The 17,360-nt window shown below is 39.6% G+C and overlaps 1 protein-coding gene across 4 annotated transcripts in view; it reads left to right on the top strand.

The window, feature by feature from the left end:
- Window positions 1-17,360, top strand: part of RBM33 (RNA binding motif protein 33) — a 141,560-nt gene that overhangs the window by 3,243 nt on the left and 120,957 nt on the right. For all 4 annotated transcript variants that reach the window (XM_039472685.2, XM_074378858.1, XM_074378857.1 and 1 more), the window contains exon 2: window positions 17,261-17,339. In XM_039472685.2, the coding sequence (XP_039328619.1) occupies window positions 17,261-17,339 (79 nt within the window). The remainder of the gene's footprint in view (window positions 1-17,260; window positions 17,340-17,360) is intronic.

Genomic DNA, 17,360 nt, shown 5'->3' with positions numbered 1-17,360 from the left:
TACCACGAAGTGTTTATAGGAGTGTCTGCTTATTTTTTATTTTTATTTTTTTGAGACAAGTCTTGCTCTGTTGCCCAGACTGGAGTGCAGCGGTATGATGATGGCCACTTGCAGCCTTAGCCTCCTGGGCTCAGTCGATTCTCCCACTTAAGCCTCCTGAGTAGCTGGGACGGCAGGTGTGCACCACCACGCCTAGCTAATTTTTGTATTTTTTATAGCAGGCTGGTCTCGAACTTGGGCTCAAGTGAACTGCCCACCTCAGCCTCCCAAAGTGCGGGGATTCCATGAGCCACCATGCCCTGCTATGGTAAATTTTGAAGGAGTCATTTGATACTGTAGCCAAGCAGTAAGGATAGAGAAATGGAATTGCTAACCTTACTAATAGCAGAGAGAATAGCAACTGTTATATATTGGAGACTGAAAACAAAAACATAAAGGCAAAAGCATGACATTTTGGGGAAGGAACAATAGTTTCATACGTTTCAAGATCTAACAGTGCCAGTGCTTCCTTGTAAAATATAAAAACAAAAAATCAGTACGGAAATCATAAAAACCCTCCAACCTAGTGAGTGCATTATCTCACTTTCTTGGACCTTAGCTATTCTGATTTTATAGGTGAGGTAAAAACAGAAATGGGTGCTTGTAAATTTGTATTCTAGTCGATTCTTAGAAATAAAAAGTTTTAATGGAAAATTTCAAACACACCCAGTAGTAAAATAATGAAACCAAATACCCATCACCTAGCATCAACATTTTAGCAATCTGTATTCATTCCCTACCTCCACTTTTGTGTATTTTGAACAAATTCCAGGCCGGTAAAATTTTAGAGCAAGATACACTGCTGGGTTAAGACAAGACTACATAGTAAACCAGTTCTCTGAATTTGCAATTGAGAGTAAACTAGCCCAGAAAAGTTCAGCCACCTAACTCTTAAGACAGGGAAGTAGACTAGAATTTAGGTCCTTTAGTTCAGTGTTCCTTCTGCTGTGCCAGTATGTAGTAAGGTAGAAAAGTATGAAGCGTGGTGCAAAAGGTTTTCATATGAAATTGTGAAAGTGAAACAAGTTTTACTACTTCAGCAGGTAAAATTTACCTGGTAGGAAATTTGTGGAGCATTTTAATCACTAATAGTGCTGCTAAATGAGATATTTTTGTACTGATAATTGTGTATGGCAGTTTGATTCTTTTCCTTCAAGGAAAATTTTCACGCTTAATTTCTTAGCTTCAACAGAGAGTTTGAGGAAAGGTGAAAGAATAGCCTCTCTCATTTCAGCCATGAGTACTTTTAGCATTCCTTGTAGGGCAGGTGTACTAATGACAAAGTCCCTTAGGTCATATCTGGGGATATAATTTTTGAACGTCAGTTGTCAGGTAAAGAATTCTTGGTTGACAGTTGTTATCTTTCAGCATTTTAAATATTTCATCCTGGCACCTTCTGGCTTCCATAGTTTCTGATGAGAAATTGACTGTTAGTCTTATGGAGGATCCCTTGTACATGACATGTCAATTCTTTCTTGGTGTGTTAAAGATTCTCTCTGTCTTTGGTTTTTCATAGTGTGATCATAATGTGTCTTGGTGTGGGTCTTTGAGTTTATCCTGCTTGGAGTGTTGAACATGTAGGTTTGTGTCTTTCACCAAATTTGGAAGTTTAAAATTTTTTTCTCTACTTCTTTTTCCTGTTACTTTGTTTTCTCCTTTCTCCCATAATGCATAGATTAGTACTCTAGTGGTGGTCCCTGTTTTTTAAGGTTCTGTTCATTTTTTTCCCCTGCTCCTCAGACTAGATAATTTCAGTATTTTCCTGTTTCTTCACCTGTAGCACCCATTTGTTTTCTTCAGAACGTTTATCTCAATTTGTAATTTTCTTTAGTTATTTACTTGTTTTTTAAATATGCCTCCTTGGCCTGTAAGCCTCATGAGGACAAAAAATGCTGCCTGTTTTACCATGCATTCCACATGTTCTTGGCACATAGAATGTGTTCAACAAATGTTTGGTGAATTAATTAAAGAATTAAATGTTTTATTTAATGAATCTGAAAAAATATCTGTAATTGTATCCTAATTTAATGATAGTCAATTCCACATGATTTACCTGTGTAACTTATTAAATCATGTTAACTTGATTTTTTTGAGTCCCTCAGTTTTGGGACTGAAAATTGAACATTTTAAATATTGTGACGTGGAAATTTTGGAAGTCAGAACTTTCCCTGTTTTCTGGGTTTGCTATTTCTTGTTATGGGCTTCAGTTGTCTGTTTTTTTAATGACTTGCCACATGAAAAGAGGCTATACTCCTTGTCTCTTGTGGTCACTGATGTCTCAGTTGTGTTATTTCATTGCCCAGCCAGTGATCTGATGGAGATTTCCTTAAATGGCTGGAGCTGCAAAGAAAACAAAACCAAAAACAAACAAAAACCTCCTGTTTTTACAGATTGTTTCTAGCTGAGGTTACTTCATTGCTCATCCAGGCCACCTTAGCCTTATAGGTACAGCTTCACCTTCTGCGTATGCAGAGCTCAAAGATCAGCCAGAGGTATAAATCCAGGGTTCTTTCAGGTTGCGTTCTGAGCATGTGCCCAGCCTTCAGCATGTGCATGGTCCTCCAGATTTCCTAGTATACCTGGGACCCCTCCATGCTCTCATTCCTTCATATATTTTCGTATTTTCCTCCCTAGCCGCCTCTTTTCCAGGCTTTTCAGTTTGTGTGTTGCTTATCCTGCCCATCATCCCTTGCCAGGTGACTCTGGTTAGTGGATGTCTTTAAATGCTTTTGACAAGCATTGCCTGGGATGCTGCTCTAGCCCTGAGAGAGTTCTGAGGGGGTAATCTGAGCTGATTCCTCAGAGAACCACCAGACAGGTCACAATTCACAATCACAGTTTTTTGAGGACAGGTTCTTATTGAGCCCTTTAGTGTGCCTGTACCAGGGACGCTAACTGCCATCCCCACTGCTGCTTCTGAGTTGCGAAATGCTTTCTCTACATCTGTTGAGGTGATTATGGGTTCTTCCTCTGTTCTTTAGTCTCTTAATGTATTGATAGAGTTCCAGTGCTGAACTAAGCATACATTCTTGGGTTCAAAATCTTGATCGGCCGGGCACACTGGCTCACACCTGTCAATCCCAGCACTTTGGGAGGCCGAGGCAGGCAAATCATGAGATCAGGAGTTCAAGACCATCCTAGCCAATATGGTGAAACCCCATCTCTACTAAAAACATAGAAAAATTATCCGGGCATGGTGACGTTCACCTGTAGTCCCAGCTATTCAGGAGGCTGAGGCAGAAGAATCGCTTGAACTGGGAGGCGGAGGTTAGAGCTAGCCGAGATTGTGCCACTGCAACTCCAGCCTGGTCCGCCTCAAAAAATAAAAACAAAATGTTCTTGATCTGCACATTTTGTTCTTTTTAATATACTGTTGGATTTCATTTTAGGATTTATCTTTGGTCGTAAAGAAGGCTGGCTTATAGTTTCTTCCTTGGTATCTGTGTGTACATTTGTGCTATCCTATTATTTATGATATGTTTTGCAGAATCGGTTGTGAAATTTTCTGGGACAGTGTTAAAACCTCTTATTGACTGTTGGAAGAACTCTTCAGAGCCATTTTGGGTCTGGTTCCTTTTAAAAAAGTTATCTTTTCAATTTTATGTATTATTGATTAGTTTTGTAAGATGGAAAGTCAATTATAATCATTTAAGTTTTTTAAAAAAATTATTCTTTATGCTATTTCCAAATTGATATAGTTAGGTAGTGACACAACTTCTTATTTTGTTTTTGTTTTGAGACGGAGTCTTGCTCTTTCGCCCAGGTTGGAGTGCAGTTGTGTGATCTTGGCTCACTGTGACTTCTGCCTCTCAGGTTCAAGTGATTCTCCTCTCTTAGCCTCCTGAGTAGCTGGGATTACCTCACGTGCCACCACACCTGGCTAATTTTTGTATTTTTAGTAGAGACAGGTTTTGCCAGGTTGGTCTTGAACTCCTGACCTCAGGTGATGCCTGCCTCGGCCTTCCAAAGTGCTGTGATTACAAGTGTTAGCCACTGTGCCTGGCCCAGAGCTTCTTAGGAGTGTGTATGTTGGAGGTAAATTTTTTGAGACTCGTGTGTCTTAAGGAATTTTTAATTTTCACAGCTTGATTGGTGGTTTGGTTGGGTCCAGAATTTTAGATTTCAATTCCTTTTTGTAAGATTTTTGGCGGTATTGCTATGTTTTCTGGCATCTAGATCTGCTCTTGAGAAGTCTGAGAACATTGTGGTTCCTAATTATTTTTATGTGACCTTTCTTTCTGGAAGTTTTTAACAACATTTTCTTCCTTTTCTTTGACATTTCTTCTCATAATCTCAGCCATTTAGAAGGCTTCATTTTTAAAAAAGAGTGTCTAGGCCAGGAGGTGGAGGTTGCGGTGAGCCAAGATCTCGCCACTGCACAACAGAGGGAAACTCTGTCTCAAGAAAAAGAAGAAGAAGAAAAAGAAAAAGAGGGTCTAGGGAAAAGAAATGAGTGTCAGTTCCTGTAGATTTTAAGTCATGATGGGAACATCCAGTTGGGTGAGCTCAGCTCATTTGCCCTCTTCCTGGCTACCCAGGTTGATAGAGCGAGCCTTTACAATTTCCACAATAGGAGGTGCAGCCCTATCTTGTATCAGGTAGGTCTCCTATTGTGATTGATTTTTAAACCCTGAATGAAGAAAGTCCATTGAAAGACAAGCAGATGACCAGTGAGCACTACACTTCATTAACAAAATAAAAAGTTCATTTTGGGAGAACCTGTCCTGGGGCCCCTGCAACCTAAGAGGTTTTTAAAACTGACCAAAAATTATTTCTAAAGGAGCATAGTATAGGAACTCTTTTTGAAAATTTGGCTTTGGTTACGCAGAATTGAGTAGTTACACTATAAAACTCATATGTTCACTTTGAAAGTTATTGAAACATTACCTGATTTCTAGTTAATATTTAAATAAAGGATCTGGATTTCCTCGTCTATAAAATAAGGAATTTTGACTATCAGTGATTTAGAATAGGAACATATTATACATGAGTGTGATGTGGAGGAAGAAGAAGGTTAAGAACCTTTGGAATACAAAGGTCAGCAAACTTTTTCTGTTAAGGGGTAAATAGAAAATATTTTAGGCTTTGCGGGACATATGGGTTTTGTTGGAAGCACTCAGCTTTGCCCTTTAGCTTGAAAGCAGCCATAGACAATGTATGCCTGACTTGGAACAGCTGCATTCCATTAAGAGCTTATTTATATAGACGGTGGTAGCTAAATTTGAGCAAAAACAAGTGGCAAGGCCTGCATGGCCCATGGGCTTCGGCTTGCTGACCCTTACATTAGATAATTGCCAGAACCCTATCCCAAGCTAATGGTCTATGTGGTGTCTAATCCAAGTCCAGGATTCTGGAAAAGAAGAAGAAATAGAATGGTAAGTAAAAGTTTGTGTTAACTAGATAGTCTAATTGCTGCATGATAGAGAATTGTAGAAATTCTGGTAGGTAACTTCAGTCTTGAAGGAAAATTGATTCCTCTGTAAAAATAGAATGTCTACTGCAGCGTTTAGCCTGTAGAAGGAGATTTTCCTGGTAAGGAGGGCGTTGACCTCTCTTGTTTTGCTGGGTTAGTCTTTTATCCCTTGGCTTTCATGGATATGCTGTTCTTGAAAGTTCTTGACTAATGTTTAGGATACATTTTTTCTTCTTGGTTCTGTTCAGATTGCTATGAACTGGAACTTTAAAAAGGATTTGTCTGTATTCTAAAGGAAAACAGAGAGAAACAACTCAGAATATATGACGAATACAAACAGGCTCTACAGGGTTCTTGTGTTAGCTTGTCCTGTGGGGTTTTGAGGCCTGATATCACTTAGCATCATGTCTTCAAGGTTCATCAGTGTTGCAGCATGTGTCAGAATTGTCTGTTTAAGGCTAAATAATATTCCATTATTAAACCCCATATGTCTTTCAATAGACACTTGAGTTGCTTCCCCCTTTTGGTTATTGTAAATAATACTATTAATACCTCTTCCAAGTACCTGCTTTCAGTTCTTTTGAGTGTATACCCAGAAATGGAATTGCACACCAGTCATTGGATTTAAGGGCCAGTCTAATCCAGAATGACCTCATCTTAACTAATTATATTTGCATAGACTCTTTCTAAATAAGGCCACATTCTGAGGTTCTGGTGGACATGCCCTTTTGGGGGATGCTGTGGTATGATTTAAAAAAAATGACTGGTTCTTGTTCCTGGTTCCCTGGGCAGAGCTTCAGAAACCCTTTGAATTTACTGTATTTTCTAGCTAATGAGATGACTTATAGTGTGGGGTGGGAGCCCTAGCTTTGGGAGGGGGGCTTGCTAGCCAAATGAGCCCCAGGTTAAGAGCGTTAAAACGTTCAGGCTCAACTTCCCTGGAGGGGAAGAAGGACTGGAGATTTGGTTGTAATCATTAGTCAGTGATTTTATCATCCGGTTCGGGAGCATCTGAGTTGGTGAGCACCTCCTCATGCTAGGAGGGTGGTGCACCCTGACTTTACAGACCTTTCCCTGCGTACGTCTTCATCTGGTTCTTCATTTGTATTCTTTATAATAAACTGTAATAGTAAGTATAGTGTTTTCCTGAGCCCTGTGGATTGTTCTAGTAATAGCAAAATGGCGCAAGGTGTGGTAGAATTTTGAGTCTTCAGTCAGGGAGAAGTGTTAATAGTAGCCTGGGCACCTCGTCGCAGTTGGCATCTGAAGTGGGGCAGTCTTGTGAAACAGCCCTTAACCTGTGGGGCCTGCCGTAATTCCAGATGATTAGTGTTAGATTGAATGGAGTTGCTGGTGTTGCAGTATGACTGTTCCATTTAGTAGAGTCAGCAAGTCAGACTTTTAAAAAATATTGCAAAAGATGGCTGAGTGAAGTATAATAATACAAATGCAACATTAAAAAAACCAAACTCATTAATTTCTACCCCACCCTCAAACCAGCACATATATCCATCAACCCATATACTGCTGGTATTCCAGATTAAAAACACTGATATTTTCATTGACTTCTCCTTCCTTGTTATGTTCAGTTAGTCAGCATGCCTTGGAATTTCTAAATTGACAGTTTCTAGTTCATGCCTTTGTCTTGCTCTCTCCTCTGTTTCTTCATGCTAACCAATTTTTTTTTCTTAATGTTTGGTTTGTAGTTACTTTGTTTGACCATTGTTTATGTTTCATTAGTTAATTAGTCCTTGCTTCTTGCTACTAGATTACCCTTTCTAAACTGGGGTTGTGTTGCATATGAAGTATAGATTTCTCATGTTGCTTTTCTAGTAATGTCCCAGATCTTTACCACCTTTTCTTTCTGACTGCCTGTCTCTGTGAGTGTGCTTTCAGCCTACCTCAGCTCCTCGCTGTGCCCTAGGCTTGTGCTGCACTTCTTATCCTCTGTGCTGTTACTTCCCTGGAATGCCCATCTGCTTGACGAAAATCTAGTCATTCTCAGCTTTCATCTCAGCTGCTACCTAGTGTGTCATACCAGACTTGATTTTCCCCAGCCCTAATCATGTTGTATTTTTTGTTTTGAGATCTTTACTTGAATTTCAGTTATTCCATTAATTAGAGTTTATTTGCTTTTTTTGCTGATAAATTTATATATGAAATTTAATACTTCATTAAAAATGTTATATATTGTCCTGTACAAGTAATTTTATTTGTCCACACATTATATGTTCAAATGTGTGTGTAGGTAAAACATTGTGGTGATGTTCTCCTAGTTTTACAGTTGTTTTTATCAGAGAAATTTGGGCTGAATTTAATATCTTTGTACTTTTAGGTGTTGCAATAATATTTCATAATGATCATGTATTAGTCTAGTATAGACAGTCAAGCTGTTATCCTCATAAAATAAATGATTTAAAGAAGTTTAAGGGAGAAAGACGACCATAAATCCATAATTAAATATATGGATAACTATCATTATAGCAGTTTGGCTTATATCCTTCTGGGCACATGTGTACATATATATTTTACAAACACATTGACCATAACATACTGTATGTTGTTGGGGAGTCCCCCCCATTATATTATTGGGGATAGTTTTTCATTTCAGGAAACATAGTTTGACTTTAAAATTCTTACTGCTGCCTAATAGGCAACTACATGACTGTACCTTTAGTTGACCTCTCTTCTCTGGCTTTTTTTGTTTGGGCATTTGGTTTATTTTTACTTTTTTCCCTGTTAATAAAACACTTCTTGATGAACATCCTTGTACATACTACCTTTGTTCACTAAATGATAAACAGCATTTCTCAATGTCTTGGGAGTTCTCAAGACTATTTCAGAGTGTCTGTGAAGTCAAACTATTTTCATAATGGTATTAAGGCTATTTGCCTTTTTTTTTTTACTGTGCTGACATTTGCCTTAATGTTGCAAAAGTAATGGTGGGTAAATTCTCTGGTGCTTTAACATGAATTAAGGCAGTGGCAATTACTAATTTTATTAAATCTTGATCCTGGAGTGCATTTAAAAAATATTTGTGACTATAGGAAATATATGCATACAGGACGTCTCTTACTGTGAAGTGTAACAGTTGTCTTCAGGAAAAGGACCTGTCCAGCCAGCACGGTAGTGTGCACCTGTCTGTATTCTCAGCTAATTGGAGGCTGAGGCAGAAGGATCACCTGAACTCAGAAGTTCCAGTCCAGTCCGGGTAACATTGCAAGACCCCATCTCTTAAAAAATTAAAAAAATAAGTAAATAAAAGAGGTACTTGTTCAATTTAATTGTGAGCTGATCTAGCTTTTTATTCTTCTGTAGAATAACATTTTTACTTGAAAGGGCAATTGACAGACTCTGGTTATTCAGAGTTTAGTGCTTGGAAGATATATTCTTGAAAATGAAGTGAGCCTGTCACTTCAAGTGAAACTGGACATTATTTGTTGCCAATGATAAAATGTAAGTTTTCAGACAAAAATGATAATTTTGGAATACTTATAGTTGATATTGTGAGCGTGAAAACTTCCTAGCACTTGGAAGACTTTCCTGATGAGATTGGTGATGTTATTAACCAGTGCGATTTTGTATATTGAATAACAAAACATGTTTGCATTTGAAGTACAACATAAATCAGGGAACCAGTATTTTCAAAATGACCGTTGCATGGTGGTACAAAATCATGGTTAAAGATCTAATAACTGCGCAAGACACACTCGGACTTGAACATCAGACGATATGAAATGGTCATTGCCATGGCTTCAGATTCTGCATTGCAGCCAATCTTTAAGAAACGGACACTGTTGAGTATTAGTATAGTATCAAAGAAGAATATCTAAAATTGTTTGAAAAGATGAAGTACTTCTCCTTTTTACAGCTACAAGTGAATTTGGAGTCAGATTTCTTTTATGTATTTTAGTCAGAAAGATGTATCACAGGAGATTGAATGCAGAAGCAGATGTAAGAATTCAGCTATTTTCTACAAAATTAGACAGTAAAGAGTTTTGGAAAATTGTAAAAAGTATTTGTTTTATAGACTTTTTTCCACTAAAATCCGTTGCATTAACATGTAATACTGGCTTAAGTTTTACTCTGACTATTCTCTTTAAAGTTATAGTCAGCCCAGTTTGTACCAGCTGACCCTCACCTCATTTCCTATCTTTACCCTCTTGCTCTAGGCTCTTCCAATAAAGGCCTTAAGTTACATACCATATATTAGTTTATTGGGATTACTGTTTGTCTTTCCTTTCTGGAATGTAACCTACACAGGGTGAGTGTTTTTTTTTGTGTGTCTTATATGTCAGTTGTCTAGAACAGTGCCTGGCATATATTATGTGGTCAATAAATAGTTTTCCAGTGAAGGATACAGGTTTCATGACCCTTCAGTTTGTTCATATGTTCTGCTTATCCTGTACTCTGATTTTGGAATTATCTCAATAGCCACTTTTCTTAGCTATTTTATGGTGTCTCTCCTTTGGGAAAATACTATTTTTGATGATCCTGGCCTCTAATTTTGACTTTTGTGGAGTTAACGCTGAAATTTCCAGAAAGTGCTATGTAGCACCATGGCAGTTAAATTTCCTTCTGGAGTGCCTGTGCTGACGCACAGTGTTAGGTGAATACAAGGATTCCTAACCCTAGCTGTCCATCAGAATTAGTGGGAGCTTTAAAAAGCAAAAAGAGCCCACTGAGCTGGGCGCGGTGGCTCACACCTGTAATCCCAGCACTTTGGGAGACTGAGGTGGGTGGATCACGAGGTCAAGAGATCGAGACCATCCTGGCCAACGTGGTGAAACACTGTCTCTACTAAAAAATACAGAAATTAGCTGGGCATGGTGGCGCTCGCCTGTAGTCCCAGCTACTCGGGAGGCTGAGGCAGGAGAATTGCTTGAACCTGGGAGGTGGAGGTTGTCGAGAGTTGGAGTTGAGCCGAGATTGTGCCACTGCACTCCAGCCTGGCACCTGGCGATGGACCAATAATCTGTCTCAAAAAAAAAAAAAAAAAAAAAAAAAAAGCCAGCTGAATCAAAAATCAGCGAGGAGGCCAAGGATTATGTACTTGTTAACAAGGTTTCAAGGTGATTGTTATTAGCTAGCTTTGCAAAAAGATGTTCTGGTTTCAGCAGAATTGGATGCTCTTCCCCCACCTTGCTTTTTTCTTCTTTTGGTTTCACTGTTTGTTCCAAGCTAGAGTGCAGTAGCCATGCGCAGACATGAGCATGGCACACCACAGCTTCAAATTTCTGACCTCAAGCAGTCTTCCCTTCTAAGGCTCCCAAGTAGCTAGGGCAACTGGCTCCAGCCACTGCACCCGGTGGATGCTCTAATTAATTAGCAATGTCTGCCATGGATGATTGTGATTAAGTACTAATTCCTGCACTGTGTTCCAATGAGAAAAAATCCACAAGCTAATGTGACAGAAGATAGTCAAGTGGGAAGTGCCAGTTGCTGATCCTTCCAGCGAAACAGCTGTTGACCTGGCAAGAATGGTTTGAAGCAACTGTTTTTCAAACTTTAGAACCTAACATTGGTTTTCATCACTGATGGGCTGGTACAGAGGCACTGTCTGTTATTTTCATCCCTTCCACTGAAGCAGTTTCTCCTTCTGCTTTGTTCATTTTTCCTTTTTGTTAGATGCATGCATTTAAAGAAATCTACCAGGTCTCTAGTTGATGAGGGAGATAACAGAAGAGAGGCTTCAGTGACCACACTTAAGAAGGAATATAATAATTAGTGGTTTTAAAAAGCCATTTAACAAATGGGCAGCGACTTTCATTGAGTAACAGCAGCAACTCTGGGGAAGGAGAATCTGATTTCTAGAGTTACTACATTGCAATGTACAGCATATCCAGTTTTATTTTTTATTTTTGAGACAGAGTTTTGCTCTCATTGCCCAGGTTGGAGTGCAGTGGTGCGATCTTGGTGCACTGCAACCTCCGCCTTCTGGGTTCAAGCAGTTCTCCTGCTTCAGCTTCCCCAGTAGCTGGGATTTTAGGTGCCCACAACCACCCCTGGTTAATTTTTTGTGTTTTTAGTAGAGATAGAGTTTCACCATGTTGGCCAGGCTGGTCTTGAACTCCTGACCTCAGGTGATCCGCCTGCCTGAACCTCCCAAAGTGCTGGGATTACAGGCATGAGCCACTGTGCCCAGCAAAATATTCAGTTGTAAATAAAGAATTACAGTGTATACAAAGAAGCCTGAAAGTATGGCCATTCACAGGAAAAAAAGAAAAAAGAAAAAACCACCCGCAAGGATACCTAGACATTAGATTTACTAGACAGATGCTTTAACCTTCTTAAGTTGCTTAAAGTGGTTTAGGAAACTATGAACCAGAAAACTAAAGGAAGTCTGGAGACTGCCATATGAAGATGTAGAGAGTATTAATAAAGAGAAATTATTAGAAGGAAACAAATTCTGGAACTGAAAAGTCTAGTAGCTGAAGTAAACTCTTTAGAGGGAATCAGTAGCAGATTTGAGCAAGGAGAATAATCAACAAATTTGAAGGTCAGTTGAGATGATCCAGTTGGAAGAGCAGAATGATAATGCATAAAAATGAACAGAGCCTCAAGGACCTATGAGACACCACCAAGTGTACTTATATACATGTAGGAGACCCAAGAGAGAAGAGAGCAGAAAATGGACAGAAAAAAAAAAAAAAAAAAAAAAAACCCAGAGGAAATAATGGCTGAAAATTACCAAATTCATATGCAAATATATAGATAAAAGATAGAAGTCTATACAACCAAGTATACCACAAACTGGATATGTTAAAAGAACAGAAATTTATTCACAGGTCAGGAGACCAGAAGTCCCTGTTAAGGTACCATCAGGGCCACACTCCTGTGAAACCTCTAGGGGAGAATCCTTTGCTTCTTCCAGCTTTTGATGGCTTCTGGCATTCCTTGGTTTATGGCAGCATAACACAAGTCTGTGGCTTCACATGACCTTTCTCCTCTGTGTGTGTCTGTTTGTCCTGAAATCTCTTTCTCCTTATGTAGACCCCAGTCATCACTGAATTTAGTGCCCTGTTTAATATCCAGTGTGATCTCATCTTAACTTGATTATATCTGTAAATATCTTTTTAAGTTTTAGAGACAGGGTCTTGCTCTGTTGCCCAGGCTAGACTGCAGTAACTCAGTCATAGCTGACTGTAGCCTCTGCTTCCTGGGCTCAAGCAATCCTCCCACTGCAACCTCCTGAATGGCTGAGACTACAGGTGTGCACCACCACACCCAGCTAGTTTTTAAAGTTTTTTTGTAGAGATAGGAGGATCCGGATATATTGCCCAGGCTGGTGTTGAACTCTTGGCCTCAAGTGACTCTACCTTAGCTTCCCAAAGTGTTGGGATTACAGGCATGAGTCACTATGCTCGGCCTTGTTTCTTCATAAAATCACATTCACAGGTGGCACAAGGAGGGGTAAGACTTAAGCATGTTTTGGGGGGCTTCCAGTTTTGTTTATCTATGAATGTCTTATTTCACCTTAATTTTTGAAAGATCCTGTTGGTGGATTTAGGACTCTTTCTTTGAACATTTTGAATAGGTCATCTTACTGCCTCTGGCTGCTTCTGTTTTGATGAGAATCAACTATTGCAGTTCCATTGTAGGTGATGAGTCATTTTGGTCTTGGTGCTTTCAAGGTTTATTCTGTGTCTGATTTTGGAACATTTTGACTATGTTGTGTGTGTTTGTGAATCGCTGAGTTAATTCTCATTTGAGTTTGTTGAGTTCTCTGGATGTATCATAAATAGTTTCCAGTACATTTTGGAAGTTTTCAGCCATTATTTCTTTGAGTATTTTTTCCTACTCCTGTGTGTCTTCTCCTTCAGGTGCTCCCATTATATGTGTATTGTTGTGTCTCCTGATGGCCCCACATTTCTTTGAGGCCATGTTCAGTTTTTATTTTCTTCTGTTCTTTGAATATTGTCTTCTCTGGTGATCTGTTTTCAAGTTTACTAATTCTTCTTCCAGTTCACATCTACTGAGCCCCTCTAATGAATTCATTTCAATTATTTTTCCATTTTAGAATTTCTATTTGGTCTTTAAAAATAATTTCTGTCTTTTCTTGTGTGTGTGTGTGTGTGTGTGTGTGTGTGTGTATGTGTATATGTGTATTTTTTTTTTTTTTGATGGAGTCTTGCTCTGTGGCCCAGCATGGAGTGCAGTGGTGTGATCTCGGCTCACTGCAACCTCTGCCTCCTGGGCTCAAGTGATTCTCTTGCCTCAGCCTCCCCGATAGCTGGAATTACAGGCGTATGTCATCATGTCTGGCTAATTTTTGTATTTTTAGTAGAGACAGGGTTTCATCATGTTGGCCAGGCTGGTCTCGAACTCCTGACCTCAAGTAATCCACCTGCCTTGGCCTCCTGAAGTGCTGAGATTGCAGGTGTGACCACTGCGACCGGCCTCTATTTATGTTCTTTATTTGACCTGACACTGTCGTTATATATATTTTTTTGATCATGGTTTCATTTGATTCTTTGAATGTATTTATAATGGCTACTTAAAGATCTTTTTCTACTAAATATGATGCCTGGTCCTCTCATATGCAGTTTTTGTTGCCAGATTTTTGTCGTCGTTGGATTATAGGTTATACTTTCTTGTTTGTTCGACATCTTGTAATTTTTTGTTGAAATCTGGACATTTTAGATAATACGTTGTGTCAACTCTGGGTGCTGGTCTTCCTACTCCCACCCCTGGGCTTATTACTGTTACTTGTTTCTTTACACTTTTGTCGCCTGGTTGGATTATTTTAATGAAGTGTTTACCCCTCCCCCGAAGCTTCTGAAATTGCTCCATGGTGACCACAGCCTTGGGCATACCCAGTTACCCAGGGATGATTGTCATGGCTTTGACAGTCTCTCTCTGAGCACACCTTCCATAATGCCCAGGGACATAAATTGCTTTATAGATTGAGCCAAACACATTCAGGTTCCTTTGAATGGGTAGTGTTCCTGGTTAGTGTTTGAGATTCGTTCTGATCCAAGTGAAGGCCCTCCCCAACTGTCTGTGTCTCCGTTTCTCTCCGGCACAGCAGCTCATCTACATTCTGACCATATCTCCAGATGCTTTTACCACTCTCTTCCCAATTAGAACCCTCATCAGAACCCTCCCTCACTGTTTTCAGGAGCACTCTTTGGCCTGAAGTCAGTTTCTTTGGAGAGTTTTAGAGTACTTTGTTCTAAATGTCTGCTCCCTCACCTGTCACCTCTCTAAGCCACAGCACTTGTGCAGTGGGTGTGGACAGTGGTGTATTGTAACCCTTGCTTTAGGAGCTGAGTGCCTGGAACTGGGAGAAAGCAGCAGCCCCAAGTCTCCTCAACTTGACTTTTTTGGTGTGGGAACCCCAGCCCTTGACGCAGGGCAGGGGTTCTCTGGGCCCAGCGGTGTCTGTCCCATGAATAGGACCTGAGTGGCAGAAAGCCCCCACCTCTCACACTCACTGAGAACTCAGCCTCAACAGCAGGTAGGTGGGGGTGGGTTGAGAAATGCAGAGGTCCTTGTCCTCCCACTGGGAGCTGGGTGGGAAGGTGTCCTGGTTCTTGACTGCACTGCTCTGGAGTGGAGTCTTAGTGTTACTGAGTTTTGAGGATGAGGAGGGGGGTGGGTCTTGGTTCAAAACCCATTAATTCTTGCTGCCATTCTTGCCAAATTTTGGTAGATTTCTGGAATAAGTGTGTTTTCATTTGTTGTATGTCCTTAGAATTATTTTTAGAGACTTTAAGTGGTTATTTTATAAAATAGTTTTCACAAAGCTCACAGGGAGAGGACCAGTGGATCTCCTCATTCTCTCATATTGGAAGTGGAATTTCTTGAGGCTACTAATTCTTTAATGTCTTTCATTCTTGGATTTTTTTTTTTTTTTTTTTTTTTTTAAAGTACCTGTTCTGTTTGGTAGTTGTATTAGGCTGTTCTCACATGGCCGTAAAGAAATACTGGAGACTAGGTAATTTATAAAGAAGAGAGGTTTAATTGGTTCATGGTTCTGTAGGCTGTACAAGCCTGGTGTCAGTGTCTACTCAGTTTCTGGGGAGGCCTCAGGGAACTTTTACTCACGGTGGAACGCCAAGCCAGAGCAGGCACTTAATCTTACATGGCAAAAGAAGGAGCAAGAGACTGAGCAGAGGCAGGTAGGGGTTCCACACTTTACAACAACCAGATCTCCAGAGAGCTCCCTGGCTATGGTGAGTTCAGCACCAAACCATGCGGGATCTGCCCTGTGACCCAAACGCCTCCCATCAGGCCCCACCTCCAACACTGGGGATTACAATTCAACATGAGATTTGGCAGGGACGTATATTCAAACTGTATCAGTAGTGTTTGGTAAGAGGGGATATGTTACTTTGGTAGAACTTTATTGATTAATTCCCAGCTCCAGGCTGGCAAAATTCCTGAGGCTTTACAGGTGTTTATATTATCTGGCCCTCCCTACCCCAACCACCTACCCCTAGGTAGATTCTTTCTGGGGAGAGAGATCTATGTGCTGCTGTCTCTGAGACCTCTTTGCTTGTATGTGTATCTGCAATGCAAACCTTTAATTTCAGTTCTTTACTAGGAATAATAATAACTTTGTCAGGTGCTACCCATTTGTCAGTTCTTGTATTTTAAAATACTTTGTCAAGTGTAATGTTCCAGCAAATTTATGAAGTAGATAATAACTTAATTTTATAGGAAGAGAGACAGGCCTCTAAAGGGCTGTGCTCTTAATTGCTCTTTCTGCACTGTCCATTTCAGTAGCCACTCGCCGCAGATGGCACCAAGCACTTGGAATGTGACTTGTCCACATTGAGATGTGAGATGTGCTGTGTATGCAAAATAAACACTTAGTATGGAAAAAATGTAAAATATGCTGTTAATATTTTCTGTACTGATTATACACTATGATTTTACATATACACACACACATACATACATATATACATACATACATATATTTTTTGAGACAGAGTCTTACCCCAGGAAGTTCGGTGGCATGATCTTGGCTCAGTGCAACTTTCACCTCCTGAGTTCAAGTGATTCTCGTGCCTCAGCATCCCAAGTAGCTGGGACTATGGACGCACACCTGCACGCCTGGCGAATTTCTTTTTGTATTTTTCAGTAGAGAAGAGGTTTTGCTGTGTTGGCCAGGCTGGTCTCAAACTCCTGACCTCAAATCATTCACCTGCCTCTGCCTCCCGGAATGGTGGGATTACAGGCATGAGCCACTGCGCCTGGCTGTATATACTATGATAATATTTGGGATATACTGTGTTAAATGCATTGTTAAAATTGCACCTGTTAAGTTCCGTCTATTTCTCTTTACTTTTAAAAATGTGACTACTAGAAAGCCTGGAATTAGGTGTGTGCTCACATTTTCCTTGCTTAGCACTTCTCTGCATTATCTTTATTTTGCTTAAATAGAATCTTAGCTTTCCATGATTTGGAAAAGTGTGACAATTACAAAAAGTATTATAAAAGTCTCTAACTTTTAGCATATCACATTTTATTTCTTTTATGCAGTAAAAAACCTCAAAACCCATTTTATAAAGAAAACACTTTACTAACATTTGTGATTTTTTTTTTTTTTTTAACTATTCCATTAGTCATTTTTCATGCCTAATAATGTTCAGTAAGTTGGTTTTCTTGGATAGCTTTGTTTTTTAAAAGGCATTTCATTATTAAAAATGGCTAAGTGTTTATGATAGTTTTATGTCAAACTTCTGTAATTTAAAATGTCAAGTCAGGAAATCTTAAAAAAATTGTTTTAGTGTTCGAATTATTTGCATTGTGTCTGTTTTAACTTATAAAACTGATTTCAATGGATTCTTCTCGTAGATGACGACTTTGATCAGTTTGATAAGCCTGGTGCGGAACGGTCCTGGAGAAGAAGAGCTGCTGATGAGGACTGGGACAGGTGCGCACACCCGTATGCTTC

The sequence above is a fragment of the Saimiri boliviensis genome, chromosome 10 (assembly GCF_048565385.1).
Source record: "Saimiri boliviensis isolate mSaiBol1 chromosome 10, mSaiBol1.pri, whole genome shotgun sequence".
Lineage (NCBI taxonomy): Eukaryota > Metazoa > Chordata > Mammalia > Primates > Cebidae > Saimiri > Saimiri boliviensis.
This window is presented reverse-complemented; position numbering and strand designations above follow the sequence as displayed.